The 18,173-nt window shown below is 43.4% G+C and overlaps 3 protein-coding genes across 5 annotated transcripts in view; 2 read left to right on the top strand and 1 right to left on the bottom strand.

Annotated features, from left to right (window-relative positions):
- rgs17 (regulator of G protein signaling 17) overlaps nucleotides 1-1,136 on the top strand; it is a 21,678-nt gene extending 20,542 nt beyond the window's left edge. For both annotated transcript variants that reach the window (XR_016116986.1, XR_016116985.1), the window contains one exon: nucleotides 1,017-1,136. The gene's annotated coding sequence lies outside the window, so the exon portion shown is untranslated. The remainder of the gene's footprint in view (nucleotides 1-1,016) is intronic.
- pcnx2 (pecanex 2) overlaps nucleotides 738-18,173 on the bottom strand; it is a 21,762-nt gene continuing 4,326 nt past the window's right edge. The window contains exons 8-40 of one of the 2 annotated variants that reach the window (XM_089012832.1): nucleotides 17,879-18,062; nucleotides 17,502-17,643; nucleotides 17,211-17,347; nucleotides 17,062-17,140; nucleotides 16,312-16,447; nucleotides 16,075-16,217; nucleotides 15,845-15,998; nucleotides 15,663-15,695; nucleotides 14,525-14,696; nucleotides 14,337-14,447; nucleotides 13,081-13,172; nucleotides 12,899-13,008; nucleotides 11,592-11,700; nucleotides 11,435-11,527; nucleotides 10,078-10,228; nucleotides 9,858-9,999; nucleotides 9,023-9,200; nucleotides 8,648-8,756; nucleotides 8,426-8,555; nucleotides 8,061-8,119; nucleotides 7,770-7,985; nucleotides 7,116-7,369; nucleotides 6,813-7,046; nucleotides 6,497-6,600; nucleotides 5,884-6,028; nucleotides 5,540-5,770; nucleotides 5,253-5,410; nucleotides 5,070-5,186; nucleotides 4,325-4,506; nucleotides 3,021-3,187; nucleotides 2,871-2,945; nucleotides 2,105-2,281; nucleotides 738-1,143 (exon numbers count right to left, since the gene is read on the bottom strand). In XM_089012832.1, the coding sequence (XP_088868958.1) occupies nucleotides 994-1,143; nucleotides 2,105-2,281; nucleotides 2,871-2,945; nucleotides 3,021-3,187; nucleotides 4,325-4,506; nucleotides 5,070-5,186; nucleotides 5,253-5,410; nucleotides 5,540-5,770; nucleotides 5,884-6,028; nucleotides 6,497-6,600; nucleotides 6,813-7,046; nucleotides 7,116-7,369; nucleotides 7,770-7,985; nucleotides 8,061-8,119; nucleotides 8,426-8,555; nucleotides 8,648-8,756; nucleotides 9,023-9,200; nucleotides 9,858-9,999; nucleotides 10,078-10,228; nucleotides 11,435-11,527; nucleotides 11,592-11,700; nucleotides 12,899-13,008; nucleotides 13,081-13,172; nucleotides 14,337-14,447; nucleotides 14,525-14,696; nucleotides 15,663-15,695; nucleotides 15,845-15,998; nucleotides 16,075-16,217; nucleotides 16,312-16,447; nucleotides 17,062-17,140; nucleotides 17,211-17,347; nucleotides 17,502-17,643; nucleotides 17,879-18,062 (4,674 nt within the window). In that variant the 3' untranslated portion in view covers nucleotides 738-993. The remainder of the gene's footprint in view (nucleotides 1,144-2,104; nucleotides 2,282-2,870; nucleotides 2,946-3,020; nucleotides 3,188-4,324; nucleotides 4,507-5,069; nucleotides 5,187-5,252; nucleotides 5,411-5,539; nucleotides 5,771-5,883; nucleotides 6,029-6,496; nucleotides 6,601-6,812; nucleotides 7,047-7,115; nucleotides 7,370-7,769; nucleotides 7,986-8,060; nucleotides 8,120-8,425; nucleotides 8,556-8,647; nucleotides 8,757-9,022; nucleotides 9,201-9,857; nucleotides 10,000-10,077; nucleotides 10,229-11,434; nucleotides 11,528-11,591; nucleotides 11,701-12,898; nucleotides 13,009-13,080; nucleotides 13,173-14,336; nucleotides 14,448-14,524; nucleotides 14,697-15,662; nucleotides 15,696-15,844; nucleotides 15,999-16,074; nucleotides 16,218-16,311; nucleotides 16,448-17,061; nucleotides 17,141-17,210; nucleotides 17,348-17,501; nucleotides 17,644-17,878; nucleotides 18,063-18,173) is intronic. The other variant, XM_089012833.1, reaches the window with a different exon arrangement.
- map3k21 (mitogen-activated protein kinase kinase kinase 21) overlaps nucleotides 15,961-18,173 on the top strand; it is a 27,382-nt gene continuing 25,169 nt past the window's right edge. Inside the window, exons 1-2 of the mRNA XM_089012836.1 lie at nucleotides 15,961-16,095; nucleotides 16,306-16,488. The gene's annotated coding sequence lies outside the window, so the exon portion shown is untranslated. The remainder of the gene's footprint in view (nucleotides 16,096-16,305; nucleotides 16,489-18,173) is intronic.

The following is an 18,173-nucleotide window of genomic DNA, read 5'->3' as shown; positions in this document are numbered from 1 at the left end:
GAAAAAGTTGTAACAAGAGACCTGGAAATTTTATATTTTTCATTTTGTGCATTCTCAATATTGTTTTTTTAAATCAGCATTTACATTTTCTAATGATGTCATATGGGAAAATACACACACAAAAAAGCATCCTATTTTCCAACAACAAAATACAGGTAACATCCAACTTACGACCAAACGGTCGTAAGTCGAAACGGTTGTAAGTCGAAATGGTCGGAAGTCGGAAATACATTCAAAATGTTGAATAGCGACTCGGAGGCTAAATGACTCGCAAACTCTGGTGCCATCACACGGTTGATTGCTGTGCGAGTGTTAGATGCTGGCTGGCTGGCCAAAATTGCTGTATGCGTTGCCGGCCTGCTAGCGCGTTGCGGTGCTAGGCGTAGAATTAATTTAAAAAAAAAAGGTCTGGAGGTCGTGGTCGTAAGTATGGCTGGTCGTAAGTCGAACTGGTCGTAAGTCAGATGTTACCTGTAGTACCTTTTGTCCAAGTGAAATTTGTAAAGTTACAAGAATATCATTTGCAGCGGTAATATTGTTTATTTGTTATTATATTATTATTTGTTCTGGTAAAGAGGAATTTACCTTATTTCCTGGTGTATAAGGCACACCGGAGTATAAGGCGCACCCCCAATGAATGGTGTATTTTCTAACTTTTTCTATATAAAAGACACACCGGAGTCTAAGGTGCACTGGAGTATAAGGCGCACCCCCAATGAATGGTGTATTTTCAAACATTTTCCACCTACAAGGCGCACTGGAGTATAAGGCGCACCCCAAATGAATGCTGTGTCAATTGTGGAGTGTCCAGATGCCACATTTGAAACTTTTTACCAATCTGCAGTCCCCTTACGTGTATGCAAAAACTACAAAAAAGACTAGTTTAAAAATACATTTGCATTTATTTCGTTGACAGTATCCATGATGGCGTCGACGATACATTCAGAGAACAAGGTGAGAGCACATGGCGAGAATTTGTGTATTCTCACGCCGTCACTTTTGATCCGTCACTTCAGGAGCCGTTGCGGGTCCGTCCCCCGAGGGGGTCTTGTCCGATCCTTGGCTGACGCTCTGGTCACGTGACTGCTGGACGTTGGTGTTGCGAATCGTCTCGTCGATGCTTTCGTAGGGTTCGGACGTCCACTGATGAAAAGGTAAAGGATGGACATTTATTGCTTGAGGTATAGACATCGGTAGTTTTCGAACATCATGAGTTTCGATTTAATATGCTGAGCCAAAACTGGTTTTTAGACAAGAAGGATTTTACAAGGTGCAGTAAAATAGCTTTTTTTAAATCGTGATAATGAACATTTTTTAAAAAATTCTAATGGTTAAAAAACAAATACAGGTAACATCCGACTTACGACCGAGTTCCGTTCCGACCAAACGGTCGTAAGTCGGAATGGTCGTAAGTGGAAATCCATTCAAAATGTTGAATAGAGACTCGAAGACTAAATGACACACAAACTCCGCCCCTCTGGTGCCATCACACAGTCGATTGCTGGATGCGAGTGACATGCTGGCTGGCCAAAATTGTCGAACGCGTTGCCGGCCTGCTAGCGCGTTGCGGCGTCGAATTAACATTTTAAAATTAGGGTCTGGGGGTTGTGGTCGTAAGTCACGCTGGTTGTCAGTCGAATGTTACCTGTATTAGTGTAACTTCTTCTCTTAACCTCACCTCACTTTTTTACTCAATGAAAATCCTCATATCACATCAATGTAGTTGCTGGGCACCAGGCTGACGCAAGGTGGCCGCAAATTTTCACACGGGGAAACTCCTCAACTCATTGCAACATAGTTACTTAACACGTACAGTCCCATATTTAGTTGAATTACTTTCGGGTTGAGTGAACACTGCCGCGTGTCGCTGCCGCTGCTAACCCACAAAAACACTTATTCTGTGACTGTAAAGTAGCTACGTATTAGCTTGCTAGCTTTCTATTTGAGTTACTTCTGGGTTGAGTGAACGCATGCGGCTGCCACTGCTAACCCACAAAAGCACTCATTCTGTGACTGTAAAATGACCTTGAGAGTTTTGAAATGCGCTTATAAATGAAATGTATTATTATTATTATTATTATTATTATGATAAAGAATGCTGTACCTGCGTGGCCCTGCTGGCTGACCGGTGTGAGGGTCCCATGGCAATGTTGACACTGGACGACGATTGCGTGTCGGTGGTGTTGCCCCCCTCGGCGGCCGACAGCCCTGAGATCACCAGACCGCTGGAGAAACTGCGCTTGCCGAACAGCAGACTCAGGGTGGACGACGATGACGACACCTGATGGAAAATGGGCACAGCGGTGTGGCTTGTTTCAACTTTGATAGTTCAAAGGCAGAGTGTCGACTGCAAGGTTAAAATTCCCATCAATCAGAATCATCTTTATTGGCGAGTATGTAGAATACAAATAACCCGCACAAGCCATCTGTACGCTTGATGCAAAAAGCTATTAACCCAGCGAAACAGAAGACAATTGATGAGGAACTAGGTAAAATGATCGCAGGGAAAGCACCTACAAGGGATCATTCCTCAAGATGGTGAAAGAAGGTTACGCTCCTCATCAAGTGTTTAATGCTGATGAAAGCGGCCATTCCATTCCATCAAGCCATTAACAACCATCACAAAGGTCAATAAAACCACTTTATTATATAGTACAGTGTTTTATGGGGACCTGGGAATGGATTATTCTCATTTTAATGGTTTCCTATGGGAAATTAATTTTTGGGATACACACTTTTCGCCTTCCACACTGTCTGGGAACCAATTAAATTCGTAACCCAAGGTATCACTGTATTCCTAATTTGAAAATGAACTGATAGATGTTCCGTGTTGAAAGAGCGCTTTGCAAAATGACGTAGCCAATTCGTACTTGGCTGGATCGCTGCTGATTCGGCGCCGCCTGGTTTTGCGAGCTGGACCCGCCGGTTCCAGAGAGACGAGGGACCTGAGGAACCGAGTACGATGTTAGCTGAACATTTAAAAGCTAACCGCGAGTCATCAGTATTGTGCGAGTGTTGACCTGGGAGAAGATGGATGCTATGGAAGTGTTAAAGGACAGCTGGCTGTTGGACAGACGTTGGACCAAGCCGTGGTTGGCAGCCGAGTCCACGATGGGTCCTGATTGGCTGTTGACTGGTGGCCGCTGGGTTTGAGGCTGCACCGACCTGCTACGATACTCCCTACGGGCTGTACACAGCAAGAAAACGCCAAGAACAGAAAGAATTTCATGCCTTGATGAACAGAAAACTAAACACTGAAGGTTGGACAAACTCTTCTAAGCTAATGCTAGCAGTACACCTAATAGTTTTTATGTCTGACTATAATTTATTATGGTCAATATATGAAGTACAGTGATACCTTGGCTTACGAACTTAATTGCTTCCCTGACAGAGTGTGTAAGGCGAAAAGTGTGTATCCCAAAAATTAATTTCCCATAGGAAAGCATTAGAATGCGAAAATCCGTTCCCAGGTCCTCATAAAACATCATTTTCTACTTTTTTAATTTTCCTAGCCTTAAAACAACACAAACTATACCTTATTTTATGTATAATAAATGTGCTATGGTATTATAATTAAAGAAATAAACTGTACTTACAATGAAGTCGTTTTATTTACCTTTGTGATGGTCGTTGATGGCTTGATGGAATGGACTGGCCGGTTTTATCAGCATTCAAACACTTGATGAGGAACGTAGCCTTCTTCTTTAACCATCTTGAGGAATGATCCCTTGTAGGTGCTTTCTTTGCGATAATTTTACCTAGTTCCTCATCACTCGTGTTCTGTTTAGCTGGGTTGATAGCTTTTTGCATCAAGTGTACAGATGGCTTGTGCGGGTTATCTGTGGAGCCTGATTAATGGGAATTTTAACCTTGCAGTCTACACTCTGCCTTTGAACTAACAACGTTGAAACGAGTCCAAATTTCACTGTTTTCTATCCATTTTCTCAGTCTCTCTCTGTCGTCTGCCTGTCTCTTTAATGTTTAAACCACCTCCCCTCACTGCTGCGTTCTTGACCAATCACGTGGCTTTAACCAAAGACTAGGGGCGGGGAATAGAGGATAAAAACAAGTCGGCTGACATTTTCTTGTTAGAACGGGCACATCAGTCATTGTGACGCTCCTTGTGTATCCCGAAAAATAGTTCGTATGCCAAGGTAAAATTTTCATAAATTTAACGTTCGTAAACCGAAATGTTCGTAAGCCAAGGGGTTCGTAAACCGAGGTATCACTGTAATACTGTAATTCAATTCATGGGACTTTTCAACTTTTGTTTCCTTTGTCCATGCCGCTATACTAAATTCCCTCTAGTTTGTTGTTATTCTACCTGAGCTACGGTGTCGGTGGCTTCGTGTGGTCCGGGGTGCTCTCTGCTGGTAACCACTCAGACTATTGGAGGTGGCCGACGACGGCCGGTTATTGCTAAGAGATGACGACCCACCGGCACCGCAGTCGCAGTCATCCATGTTGACGCCACTGTTGCAACTGTTCAGGTTGTCCTTCCGCACTCTGTTGGCATCAGTGACACATACAGAATGTTTGCTGGTTGGCTTTACTCTCCAGAGAAAGCTTCCAGTTCTAAAATCCATGATTAGATTTTCTCTATGCTCAACAGAGATGAAGAAACAAAAAAAATAATCAACGGAATTGCTCCCTCATTCCAAAAACACTAAACTGAAAGGTCTGTGTAAGCTCTCAGTCGTACAGGAGTGGTCCATCGATGAAAAGGTTTCCTCAGCCGTCATCTGTAATTCTTTGAAGGTGATATATATCCCTACTGTCCAGACGTGGCGGTGCCGGACTCTGCGAGTAGGGATATATATATTGGGCCGAAACTACCAGTAAGACTTTAGTTTGCTGACGAAGCATCTTGGATAAGAAGCAAAACGTCCGACACCTTCAAAGAAGTACAGATGACGGCTGAACAAACCTTTTCATCAACAAAACTGAAAGGTTCATTTAAATCCAGATGTAGTTTTTAGGAGTTTCAATTGAGAGGAAAAAATGCAAATAGCCAACATCAGGATAGACAAAAGTCGCAGAAACGGATTTTGTTGAATGGGAAGTTAAACCTGAGCCATTTGGAGCACAGCCAGGAACGAATGGCGTCCAAGCCAGAAGCTCCTCCACCGATGGTGCGCAGCATCCGATGTGTACCCGCATATGACGTAGTCAGCGGCGACACATACCTGTATTGATACCACAGAGAAACGGTCATCAAAGCCCAGAACATCCTTTGATTCACTTGAGCTTACATGGGGTAGCCCAAAGGCTGGTCACAAGACGAGTTGACCATGTTCCTCAGCGCTTGCTTAGAATTCTGGATGCTGCCGCGCTCCGGGTTGCGATTCCGTAAGAAGATCAGTTCTTGCTGCTGACCTGCCCATAGACCTCGCACACACTCCTTGTTGATCTACCAAAGAGAGTTTAGGAAGTCGCGTAGTGAAGCCGTCATGAATCGATGGGAATCCAGACCGATCTGGAGTCTGTAAAAATCTGAACTCATATAAAGAGTCATCCCGTGTGAAGTATCTGTTCCTACCTTGATGACTTTGAAACTGAGGTGGCGTTTGTAGAGCATGATGATCTTGTACTCATCTGTGCCGTCGTCCACCATGTGTCGCAACGTGAGCAGTGTGTCGCGGCTGGACAATACCGCCTTGCGCCAGGCCGGGTCACTTTCGTGGCAAATGACCAAGCTGCTGCGGTAGTTTGTGATGGCCTCGTACAAGATGGACGCCTCCTCGGTCTCTTCCAGACACGTGAAGTGGTCCTGGGAGGAGGAAGTGCAACATACCAACTGACTTCAATGGGACTTGGATGATCTCGGTCAAGATTTTCTTGAAGGATGTTCGCCACAAGGCCTTGTGACGAGGTTGCCCGTACCTGATGTAGCTTTAGGCTCATTCTGACAGCAGGAGCTACCACCTTCTGCAAGAGGTCAAGATCTGCGAAAACCCACTCGTCCTTGGTCGCGATGCGGAAGTCGCCTTTGAACAGTGTGTTGAAACCATACAGGAAAGATTCCAGGCTTGACGGGTTGAGGAAAAAAGACCAAGGAAAGAGAGAGCTAATGAAGTTTCTGACACCCCCTTCTGGTGGACCTTTATAACTTCAAGTTAGACATTCGCTCTCCATATTGACTCATCAGTGATTTTCTAAATTTGAGGATGTTGGAAGACTCGGAATCATCCAGAGGTGTAAATGAAACTATGAGCCATATTTATTGTCTTTATGCTCCCTGTGATTGACTGGCGACCATTTCAGGTTTTAGCTATCAACCAAAGTCAGCAAGAATAGCTCACCCTTGACCCAAATGAGGACTAGCTCTTCAGATGATGAATGGACAGCAAGAAAAAATATATTCAACATTTTTTTCAGTCTCTCGAAAGTCTCTGCCTGTTGACTCGGACCTGAATGATCCAACAAACTCAGTGCTGGGCACCCTCCTTACTCTCTTGGAGATTCGAGGCAGAAAGAAACATGTGAAGCGACCTACCTGTTGGACATGTTATGTGATGCCGTCCCAAGCGATCGTCTTCCTAGGACGGATAGGGCGTAGGACAAAGTCACCAGAGGGGAGTCTTCATCGCTATCGACAGGCTGGACAAACAAACGTGTGGATACAAGAAGAGGACAGACTTTATACCTGGACTGGTTATTGGCCAAACTAACTAAACCAACTAAAGTAGCATTCTCTTTCTGATCTTCAACACACTTTCTGAACACTTCTCAAAAAATGCCTTGCTGGGTATCCCAACTAGAATCTGCCACAGTGCAGAGCCCGACTAAATCACCAATCAAGTCTTCCGTACCGTCTCCATCTTCCCAGCGCAGTACTGGATCCACTCCAGGTAGACGTTGCAGAAGCTGGCTCGGGTAACCCCCTGTAGGCAGTGCACATAGTCCTCATCTATCTTGACGCTAAACACCTGAGGGTCTCTCTCAATATGGTGCCATTTGGTGTAGATCTGCAGCGCCTCGTGGATGGCGGCGTCCTTGAGCCAGGTGATCAACTTGGGGGAGTGCACTAAGTAGTAAATAACACACTAGAGGGAGGACGACATGAATGAGCGGGGGATTTCCTGCAGATAAATCTTCATCTTTTGGACATGTACCTTCAGGTAGTAGGTAATGAGCAGCTTGCGGAGGTCGTAGACCTGCAGCATGGTGGCAGCGTTGTTTTCGCTGATGCTGTAGCCCTCCAGCAGGTATTTGGTGGCAGTCACCTCCCACGCCAGCCAGCGCAGGTTGAAGGCAGCGTTGCATGACAGCATGTGTGGCAGGTGGCCAGGTTCGCAACAGCAACAGGCGTCGTCCTCCTCCACGCCCTCCGTGATGGCCTCCACCTCACGCTGCTGGCAGTATGTTCCTGGCGGAAAAGCAGAGAAACCTTTTGAAAAGCTGTTAGTATTTGGTGTTGTGTACTTGGTATGGGTAATCGGTGAGAAGGTTTCTTCAGCTGTCATCTGTCCTTTACTCACGTCGGGGGGAGCAGAGACCTACTCCCTGCGGCTACACTGATGACTTCTATTGTCCTGCCTGAGTATGAGGTCTACAACTGGCCTGATTGCCCCATTTGCTCTGGTATCACCTCATCAGCATAATGAGATTTGGGTACAACACTTGGTTCTTTCGTTTTAAAGCAGGGGGGCTATATCCTGCGGTACAGTAGCCAATTCATTCAAGTCAAATACCAATTCTACCCCTCACAGGGTCACACCAGGGCTCTGCCTCGGGGGCACTGCGGGTATACCAAGCGAAAGCCATACCTCTGAACTCCAGTCCTCTGAGTTGGAAGGTCACCAGGCCATTGCCGATCTCGATGAGGTGCACAAGGGCGTTGAGGTAGTCCGAAGCCAGGATGAAGCAGTCGCCGGCGCTGTAGTTACCCCAGCGGCCTAGCGTGAGATCGCCGCAGAGCGAGTGTTGCAGCGAGCGCGTCAGGTATTCGTAGAAGATGGAGTTCAGGTTGTTGTCGTCGCAGCCTGGCGGGAAGAATAATTCAGGAGTGCTTGGATGGAGAGCTTGAACAACATCGGAAAAACTGGTTAGGAACTCACCCGTCTCTTTATCCACTTGAGACACCAGGCGGCTGTTGGAGTTGTCGATGCGCTTTGTGCTGCGGGTGACCAGTTTTTGGTTTTATTACCATTTCATCTCAGGTGAGTGACAAACATAAGTGTAAAGGTCAATTTATGTTGAAACTTTCAAAACTCTCAAGGTCACTTTACTTACAGTCACAGGATAAGTTTTTCTGCGGTTGAGCAGCGGCAGCCACACGCGCCAGCGTTCACTCAACCCGAAAGTACCTCCAATAGATAGAAAGCTAGCTAGCTAGCTAGCCAATCGAGAGCCAACAGATACCTAGCTAGATAGCCAGCCAGCTAGATAGTAAATAGTATGCTAGGTTGTAAATTTTCCCTACTTGTAGTTCCTCTCCCAGAATTTAATGGGTCGCGGGTACGAGGAGATGAAGATGGCGCTGCCCAGGAAAGGCGCTAAGGGGGTGTAGAAGACGGTAGTGATCAACGTCTGCAGTAGCAGCATGGCCGAGTCTGATTGCGCAGTGGTCAAGAACGAACCTGTGGATCTCGCGCTACGCTAACACACACACACACACACAAACTTGAAGGCACTATAAGGATACGAGGCACGGCGAAGGGTTGGGCAAAGGCGTGGAAGGCGCTTCCCCAGGCGATCTGCCAGGGGGCGATATAGACGAGGATGAAATGAAGCTTCAGTAGTAGTTCGCGCATCTGGAACGATAACAAAGAAGCTTCGTTAGGTACACCTGACAAGTGCGGTCACAACATATTTTTTTTGTGTGGAATTCTACTAATAATTCTGACTTTTAACTCAGAATTCCGACTTTTAACTCGGAATCCCCAACTTCTAACTCAGAATTCCGACTTTAAACTCAGAATTCTGATTTTTAACTCAGAATTCCGACTTTTCACTCAGAATTCTTACTTTTAACTCTGACCTCCGACTTTTAACTCAGAATTCCGGGAATGACCTTCACCTTATGGAAGACGATGGACATGAGGAAGAAGTCGATCAGGAAGCTTTCGGAAGCTCGCGGGCAGTCGACGTGGAAAAAAACCAGCGTGAAGAGCAAAGTGACAAACTGGAAACTGGGGTCACAGAAAGACGAGCGCAAGAGCTTCATCCCGGCCACGCTGGTCAACAGGACGTCGCCGCTACGTGGGAATACGAGAAAAAAAATTGGAAGTGCTCCCCACGGTGGTAATGCAAGGTAATGTGCGTCTTAATAATAATAATACATTTCATTTATAAGCACCTTTCAAAGCTCTCAAGGTCACTTTACAGTCACAGCAGCGGCACCCACATGCGCCAGCGTTCACTCAACCCGGAAGTAACTCAAATAGATAGAAAGCTAGCTAGCTAGCTAATAGATAGCCACCAAGACAGTTGGCTAACTAGCCAGATAACCATATAGCTAATAGATAGAACGCCACATAGCTAGCTGTATTAGCCAGATAGCTAATACAGTGAAAGTTAGCTAACTAGCTAGACAGCCATACAACTAATAGATTACCATCTACATAGCTAGCCCGTTAGCCAGATAGTAATAGATAGCAAATGGATAGCCTGCCAGCTAAGATAGCCAGCTAGACAGTTAGCTAACTCGCCAGATAATCATATAGCTAATAGATAGAAAGCCACATAGCTAGCTAGCTATCCAGATAGCCAATACAGTGATACCTCATCCCACGAACCCAATTGGCTCCCAGTGAGTTCCAGAGTTCGGGGGCAGAGCAGCTGAAAGCCCTGTCCCCATCGTGCTGACGGGCAGGGGGGTGGGGGCATACAGAGGTGGAGAGAGGAAGTCTTACTGGATGCCAAGCCTCTTGCGGTGGCTCAGTGCGAAGCCGTCGTTGGCGAGTGCGCTCAGGACGATGGCGGGGTATACCATGTACTTCTCCAAGCACAGCAGGCACACGTACAACCTCTCGAACCACATCAGGACTGCGTCATCTTTCATAAAAAGATCATATCAAAATAAATGATTGACAGTTGGTTGATGAAAGAACCCCCCCCCCTCCCCCCTCTGACCTCTGGGTTCAAACTGGTGGTACTCTTTGGTCTTGAGCAACGGGTGCGAGATCCACAACCAGGGATGATGCTTCCTCATCTGCGGGATGACGTAGTGCGTCACCAAACCCACCGTCGCCGCCAGGGCGTATAGAACGATGGTCACAAAGGGCTGACAAGAAACAAATAATGTATGTATTATATTATAGATAATATACAAATTATTAATTTTTCAATCAATGGAAGGGAAGTAGATATTAACTCATTCGGCTGCCATTGCCCAATTTATTCGGGAATTGAAAAGTTTCACATGGAGCGCCATTCTCGAATTAATTCAAGTTTGTTTATTTCTTGCGCTGGTGTCGATAAAGCGCTGGTCAGACCTCTGGCAATGTTTTTTTTTCTTCCACAAGGGGGCAGCTTTTCCGTTTTGTCCATGTTAGCGCTTTGTTACAGCTTTAGCTGTTGTTAAGATATATCATTTGGTCAAAAAAAATTGAATAAATGAATAATTACAATATGTTGCTCACTTGAGCTATCTAGCTGGCTATCTGGCTATCTAGCTAGCGATCTAGCTGGCTACCTAGCTAGCTATCTATTTGATATCTATTAGCTAGCGAGCTGGCTAGCTAGCTAGCTAGCTACATATTTGCTATCTATTATTATTATTATCTGTCTATCTGGCTATATATTAGCTATTTAGCTAGCTATTATCTACCTGGCTAGCTATTAGCTATATATCAGCTAGCTTTCTATGTATTTGAGTTACTTCCAGGTTGAGTGAACGCTGACGTGTGTGGCTGCCGCTGCTCAACCTAGCTATCTGGCTATCTAGATAGTTTTCTACCTAGCTAGCTATTTTCTATCTTGCTATCTATTATCTGTCTAGCTGGCTATATATTAGCTATCCAGCTAGCTATTAGATATCTATCTGGCTAGCCATTAGTTATATATTTGCTAGGTTTGTATGTATTTGAGTTACTTCCGGGTTGAGTGAACGCTGACGCGTGTGGCTGCCGCTGCTCAACCTAGCTATCTAGCTACCTAGCTAGCTACCGAGCTAGCTATCTATTTTTATTGCTATCAATTATCTGTCTAGCTGGCAATATATTAGCCATCCAGCTATGAGATATCTATCTGACTAGCTATCTATCTATTAGCGATATATTAGCTAGCTTTCTATGTATTTGAGTTACTTCCGGGTTGAGTGAATGCTGGCGCGTGTGGCTGTCGCTGCTCACCCACAGAAAAACTGATCCTGTGACTGTAATGGTGACCTTAAGAGTTTTGATATGTCTGCTTCACGCTCGGGAGATCTGAGTTTGAATCCGGGCTAGTCTCACCTACCTGCATGTTAGCATATCAGAGCAAATCTCACCTTGAGCGACAGGAAGACGGTGCTAGCCGTGATGGCGAAGGTCAGGATGTAGGCCAAAGAGCACACGATCACGTCCGACAAAAGAATCTCCTTCTGTGGGACCCCCGCTGTTTAAGATTAACAATGTATTGTGTTGTAATGTGTAGTTGTCGCTCACCATGGAATTCTGCAGCTTCTTGGGGAGAGGGTCTTCGACGTCGGGGTCTTGGTCCTCGTCTTCCTCACCGTCTGCTAACGTGGGCATGACTTTCGACTTGATTAGCGATCTGAAAGACAAGAAACAGTGAGAATACACGTAACAATTTCTTGCACGTGGACGTGAAATGAAAATTGCACAATATAAAAATAATAATAATAATAATAATAATAAACCAGTTGAAAGTCAAGTTTAAGGAGATATCAAAAAAGTCAAAAATGTTCAAGGATTAAAAAAAAACTAGTCATTTGATTAAAAAAAATAATTCATTAGATTCCATAGCTAAAACCCTTCAGAGTTGATTTTAGTTAATAAATAATAATAATAATAATAATAATAATACATTAGATTTCTAAGCGCCTTTCAAAACTCTGAAGGTCACAGGATACGTTTTTCTGTGGGTGAACAGCGGCAGCCACACGTGCCAGCGTTCACTCAACCCGCAAGTGACTCAAATAGATAGAAAGCTAGCTAGCTAGCTGAGAGTTAGCTAATAAGCACTCAACCTGGAAGCAACTCAAGTATAGAAAGCTCGCTAAGAGTTAGCTAATAATCACTCAAACCGGAAGTAACTCAAATAGATAGAAAGCTAGCTAGCTAGCTAAGAGTTAGCTAATTATCACTCAACCCTGAAGTAACTCAAATAGATAGAAAGCTAGCTAAGAATTAGCTAATAATCACTCAACCTGGAAGTAACTGAAATATCATCAATATAATTATCAATGTCATTGTCAATATCCTTATTCTTCTTATCCCTATCATCCTTATCAATATCCTTATCATGATCATTATCAATATCAATGATATTAATAATAAAATCATAAAATAACAAAATACAATAAACAATACATTTAAATTATAAGTGCCTTTGAAAACATTGATTTGGCTGTTTTTTGACTTGGAGTTTGGTGAACACACAAACAAATTATTATTATTAATATTATCTTTATTGAACGATGTTCTTATTCACCACTAGAGGGTGCCCATGCACCACTTGAAAGATTTCCAGAAATGAATATACGTATCTCAAAAAGTAATCTTAAATGAAATAGACAATTAATTTTACTTCATTTGAGGTTCATGTTAACAGAAGCTAATTGATAATGGCGCTTGCTAGCACTTAAATTCAACTTTAAATAAAGGCTGAGTAGTTTTGCTTTACTTTTCTTTTATAGCAGTTTACTTAGTTTTGGCAGTATTAAATAGTCAAGTCTGGTAATTATACTGTTTTTGTTTTCTTTTCTTTTTGATATCAAAATGTTTCTTACATTATAACGGAAGGGTCGCTGCTCTGTCGACTGAGGTGGTAGGAGAAGACCACCAGAAGGCCGCAAAAACCAGAGAACAAAGCTGGCGTGTTTTGCTCATCCCACGGTTCCTGTTTACACACACGCATGAAAACATTTTCAAGCGCAAGATTTTTAGCACAGTGGACGCTCGACGCATCAACCTTGAGAGCCCCGAAGCAGAAACCGTAGAGTAGGGACAGGGCGGCCATGCTGCGGAGGATACCGTACACTGCCGAGATCAAACTTGTAGCCGCTGGAAGGATAGAAAAACAAACACTTGCCACCAAAACAAAAATCATTTTGCCACTTTTGAGGAAAAGCCTCCATTTATTTATATAGCGAGCGATGTAGCTAGCTAGCTAGATGACTGCATTTTCTAAAAATGGTCCAGGACGGCAACAAAAAATTCCTACATTAGCTAGATCGCTAGTTAGCTAGAACGCTAGTTAGCTAGATCGTAAAGGAAATAAGTACATTTAGTTAGCCATTTTAAACATTGTAGGATGAACATTAAGGATTCGATTACATTGTTTGGAATAAATCATCTGTGAGTAACTTGCCGGCTTCTTTGGTGATCTCTCTCACAAGGAACATGCCAATTGTTGGGTTATAACGTTGTGCAAGAAGGTAAATATTGAATTCTGTTCATAATATTTACAATTTTAAAATGAACTGTTAATGCTAATATTAGCCTGTACTATTCTAACCTAACAATCGCTAGTTAGCTAGATCGCTAGTTAGCAAGCTAGATCGCTAGTGAGTGAGCTAGCTATCGATATAGCTAGCTAGATAGCTATCTCTATCCATTTATCTCGTAAATTAAATTCAAATATACTAAATAAATGACTGTAAAGTGTCCTTGACAGTTATGAAAGGGGCTTGGATATAAAATATATTATTATACTTAAATAAATAACGTTCATTTTTGTCTAAAATTGGTCCTCACCAAAAAAAACAAAAAAAACAAAAATACATTAAATAAATATACAATAAATAAATGACTGTAAAGTGTCCCTAAGAGTTTTAAAAGGTGCTTAGATAATAAAATATATTATTATTATATTTAAATAAATATTTTTTTTGTCTAAATTTGGTCTTCACAAAAAAAAAAATCATCAGAAAGTCCAAATGTCCTTTATTGAGCACACCAGGACTTGTTTGGTAGCTCAAATGAGTAATCATTTTTTTGTGCAGGTGAGCAGCGGCAGCCATTAGCGCCAGGGTTCACTCTACCTGGAAGTAACACAGCAGCAAATTGAGAGTTTTGAAAGGCGCTTATAAAGGAAATGTATTATTATTATTATCATTTGAGCTACAATATTGTATCATGTTATCGTTAGCTAAATTTGACATTTGAAAAATCTTGCATTTTTTTTTGCGTCGGTATAACCAATGAATAGCAAATAGCTTGACTGACCCGTTCCGCCAAAAAAGTGAATGTCAATCTGCTCCAGCAGGTAGATGGCGAAAGTGTTGACTTGCGGAAAAAGTCCCACCAAGAACGTGATTGGGAAGCAGTGAGTGAAACCTGTGATCAAAATGGAGGTGAAGGTCCATCACAAGACAAAGTGGATTTGAACCCAAAACGCCTCGGTCTGTCCGTACCCATGAGCAAGTTCCTCACGAAGCGTAGCGTGTCGCGGCACGCGATGGTGACGCCGTACAAAGTGGATACGGGAAGGTCCTTCCTACGCAGCAGCTGCTCCACCGTCCAGATGAGCGAGCAGAAGATGCAGAAGTAAGTCGCGCGGCTGTAGGCCACCAGTTGGTTGTGACCCTGCGCGGAAATGGATCCAGATGAGGCAGATAAAAAAATAGTGATACCTTGGCTTACGAACATAATTGCTTCCCAGACAGAGTGTTTAAGGCCGAATTGTGTATCCCAAAAATTAATTTCCCATAGGAAACCATTAAAATGAGAATAATCCGTTCCCAGGTCCCCATAAAACATCATTTTCTACTTTCTAATTTTCTAAGCCTTAAAACTACATAAAATATACCTTATTTTATATATAATAAATGTGCTGTGGTATTATAATTAAATAAATAAATGTACTGTACAATAAAGTCGTTTTATTTACCTTAGTGATGGTCGTTGATGGCTTGATGGAATGGAGTGGAGTGGCCGGTTTCATCAGCATTAAACACTTAATTAGGAACGTAGCCTTCTTCTTTCACCATCTTGAGGAATAATCCCTTGGAGGTGCTTTCACTGCCATCATTTTACCTAGTTCCTCATCAATTGTGTTCTGTTTAGCTGGGTTGATAGCTTTTTGCATCAAGTGTACAGATGGCTTGTGCGGGTTATTTGTGGAGCCTGATTGATGGGAATTTTAACCTTGCAGTCTACACTCTGCCTTTGAACTATCAAAGTTGAAACGAGTCCAAATGTCACTGTTTTCTATTCATTTTGTCACTCTCTCTCTGTCGTCTGCCTGTCTCTTTAATGTTTAAACCACCTTCCCTCACTGCTGCTTTCTTGACCAATCACGTGGCTTTAACCGACGACTGTGGGCGGGGAATAGAGGACCAAAACAAGCCGGCTGGCATTTTCTTGTTCGGAGAACGGGCTCGTTTGCGAACGACACATCACTCATTGTGGCACTCTGTGTGTATCTTGAAAAATTCGTATGTCAAGGTAAAATTGTCCTAAACTTAACGTTCGTAAACCGAAAGGTTCGTGAACCGAGGTATAACTGTAAATGTAAACATATTTTGCTATTATTTGAAATAAATGACTAACATGCGTTGGTGAAGCTGCATCTGGCTGGACACTCTGCAAAGCAAAAGTGAGAGAAATTACAATGTATAGAAAATTGAGGTCATGCCAACAATATAAATGGACAGTCTCCAGTCCACGGTTGCATTCATTTGACAATGAACGCAAAATTGTGACTGATTATTTTATCTTTTGCCTTCTTCTACCTTCAGTAAGGAGTACTGACAACTAGCGATGACCAGACAGAACTGGAAGACCCAAAAGTCTTTGAAGCAGCCATCATTGAGCAGCAAAAAGCCCAGGAAGGAAACCAATAAGGCCATGAAAACCGCCACCAGGTTCTCCAGAACGTCTTGGTTCCTACACATGTTCAGATTACAGTCAACACTCCACCGAGAGTGTTTACTCCTGCGCTTTCTCGAGAAAGAGTATTTACCTGTCCAGTAGGGCGATCAAGGTAAGTCGGTCGTATAAAATCTCCACCCACTTGCCGCGAAATAGTTTGAGCTTATAGTAAATCTTCTTGGTGGGCTTGTCCTGAGTGGAGGTCTCTGAAGAGTCATCTAAAGAATCCTCCTCCTGAAGTCAAAGTCAGCTTCATTGTCAAATATGCTAATTTGCATGACATACAGAACAGATCATCGTGTTTGATTGTTATGTTTTATAGGCAGACCTGGAAGATCTCAGGGTGGGTCCTTCTGGGACGAAGCCGGTGCGAAGGAATGATGCGTCGCTGGAAAGGACAGTCTGCATGACCGCCCGCCATGCTGTCTTGGCACTCCGAGTTGGAAGAAGTGGACAGGAGGTCACTGAAGACACAAACACAGAGTGGAAAATGGTGGATTATGAGGTAATCGGGTGTTTTAAAATCTGGAATAAAGGCCATTGGTACCATCAAGTAGGTGACATGGTATAAGAAGTTATCAGATTTAAAAGTTTCATGCTTAGCTGGCCAACCAAACAAAAGGCGTAGATGGCTTGAGGTCATTCTAAGTTTAACAGACACAGCAAGTTAAACTGACATCTTCATCTCGGAGATCTGGCCTTGGACAGAATTTAGGACTTGGGGAACTCCATTATCACCGGAGTAATTAACAACTTGAAACTCCTTCACAAGAAATGCTCATTAGCCAGGTTACAAATTTATCAGTTCATGGAAAAGACAATGTTTTATTGCTTACAGCTGTTCGTGCTTAGAAACGTTCCAGTGGTGTAGTATTCTAATCAAGAAAACTATGTTTTACTAACGTATCATTTAAATTTGCATATACTCTCAATGAATAGCTTGGCAGAGGGCTGCAGAATTCAGGCGTCTGTCATGAACGGCTTCGTCTCCTGCCGGCAGTAAAACACAATCTTTCTGTGTTTCGAGCCTTGGTCCACAGTATCCGATCGAACATCTCTGAGACATAGTCAATCATACCACATGTTTCCAGTGATCAACTCCGCTCCCAGCGGCAGGTTGAGGGCTCTCTCGGCATACAGCTTCCGTGGCCTTTCTCCTTGGTAGACACATAAAACGTTTAACTCAAAAATGCTCATGTGCGCCTCCAGAAATGGATAGCGCCTTACGGTGCACGGTGTGGAAGGTGTACGCTTCCTCCTTGCTCGTAGCCTCCGGCCTACAGATGACCTGCAGCATGGAGCTTTCCGACTGGGACGTTTGGGAAGGCAGTGAGTCATAGTCGGGATCTTTTTCCGTTTGCGGACTGGAGATGGAGTAGAATCACGAAATAGTGACGCTAAGAGTTGCAGATTCAAAAATATGTGGCACTTTTTGGACAACTACGAGGACATTGGTAGCTCATAGTCTACTGAATGAGCACCTTTGGTATCGTGTTTAAAACATCTTTTTTGGTATACCTCTCTGGTGAGACGATGGGAATGGGAATAGGCAGAATGGATTTGTCGGGAGCCAGGCTGGTAGGCGGTTTGGGTCGTTCCGCTTTGCTGTGGGTTTTGCTCTCCCTGGCTTCATTTAATCTGGGAGATGCATTTGTGTTTTCTGGAATGCAGTTCATACCATTGTGTTTGTTATTCAGAATTAAGAGTGGTGGTAGTAAAATGACAGATATGATTATGTAGGATTATGTACCAAAGTTGATCACAGAGTGGAACAATAATAATGCAGGGGCTCTTAATACATGAAAAAAAAATCATAATTGCATCTACAAAAGATAGTTATCAAATCAAATGAGCAGTACGAAAGGATCCAAGTACGGTAAGGTACAGTAACAAACCCGTGTGTTGCTTTTCGATCTCCACGGAGATTCCTACATCCGACTGGCGCTCGGGTCCTTCTTCCTTGGTGCTCCCTCGGGCACTGAGAGACTCCAACAGAGAGACAAACTCCAAGAACTTGGATTCGTTGGGAATCTGGCCCTCCTTTGCCTCCAGGTCTGACTTGGAAGTGGTCATGGTGGTCTGGCATTGAGACGAAAGAACTTCAAAATATGGCGGTGACTTTAGCTAGAAGTGACTTAGACTCTCTTCTTTAATTCCCAACTTATATGGGTCTGGAGTTATCTGAGCTTG

This window comes from Hippocampus bargibanti, linkage group LG13 (genome assembly GCF_051943395.1).
Source record: "Hippocampus bargibanti isolate YZ-2025 linkage group LG13, ASM5194339v1, whole genome shotgun sequence".
Taxonomy (NCBI): Eukaryota; Metazoa; Chordata; class Actinopteri; order Syngnathiformes; family Syngnathidae; genus Hippocampus; species Hippocampus bargibanti.
The sequence above is the reverse complement of the archived record's forward strand: the minus strand, read 5'-3'. Positions and strand labels throughout refer to the sequence as shown.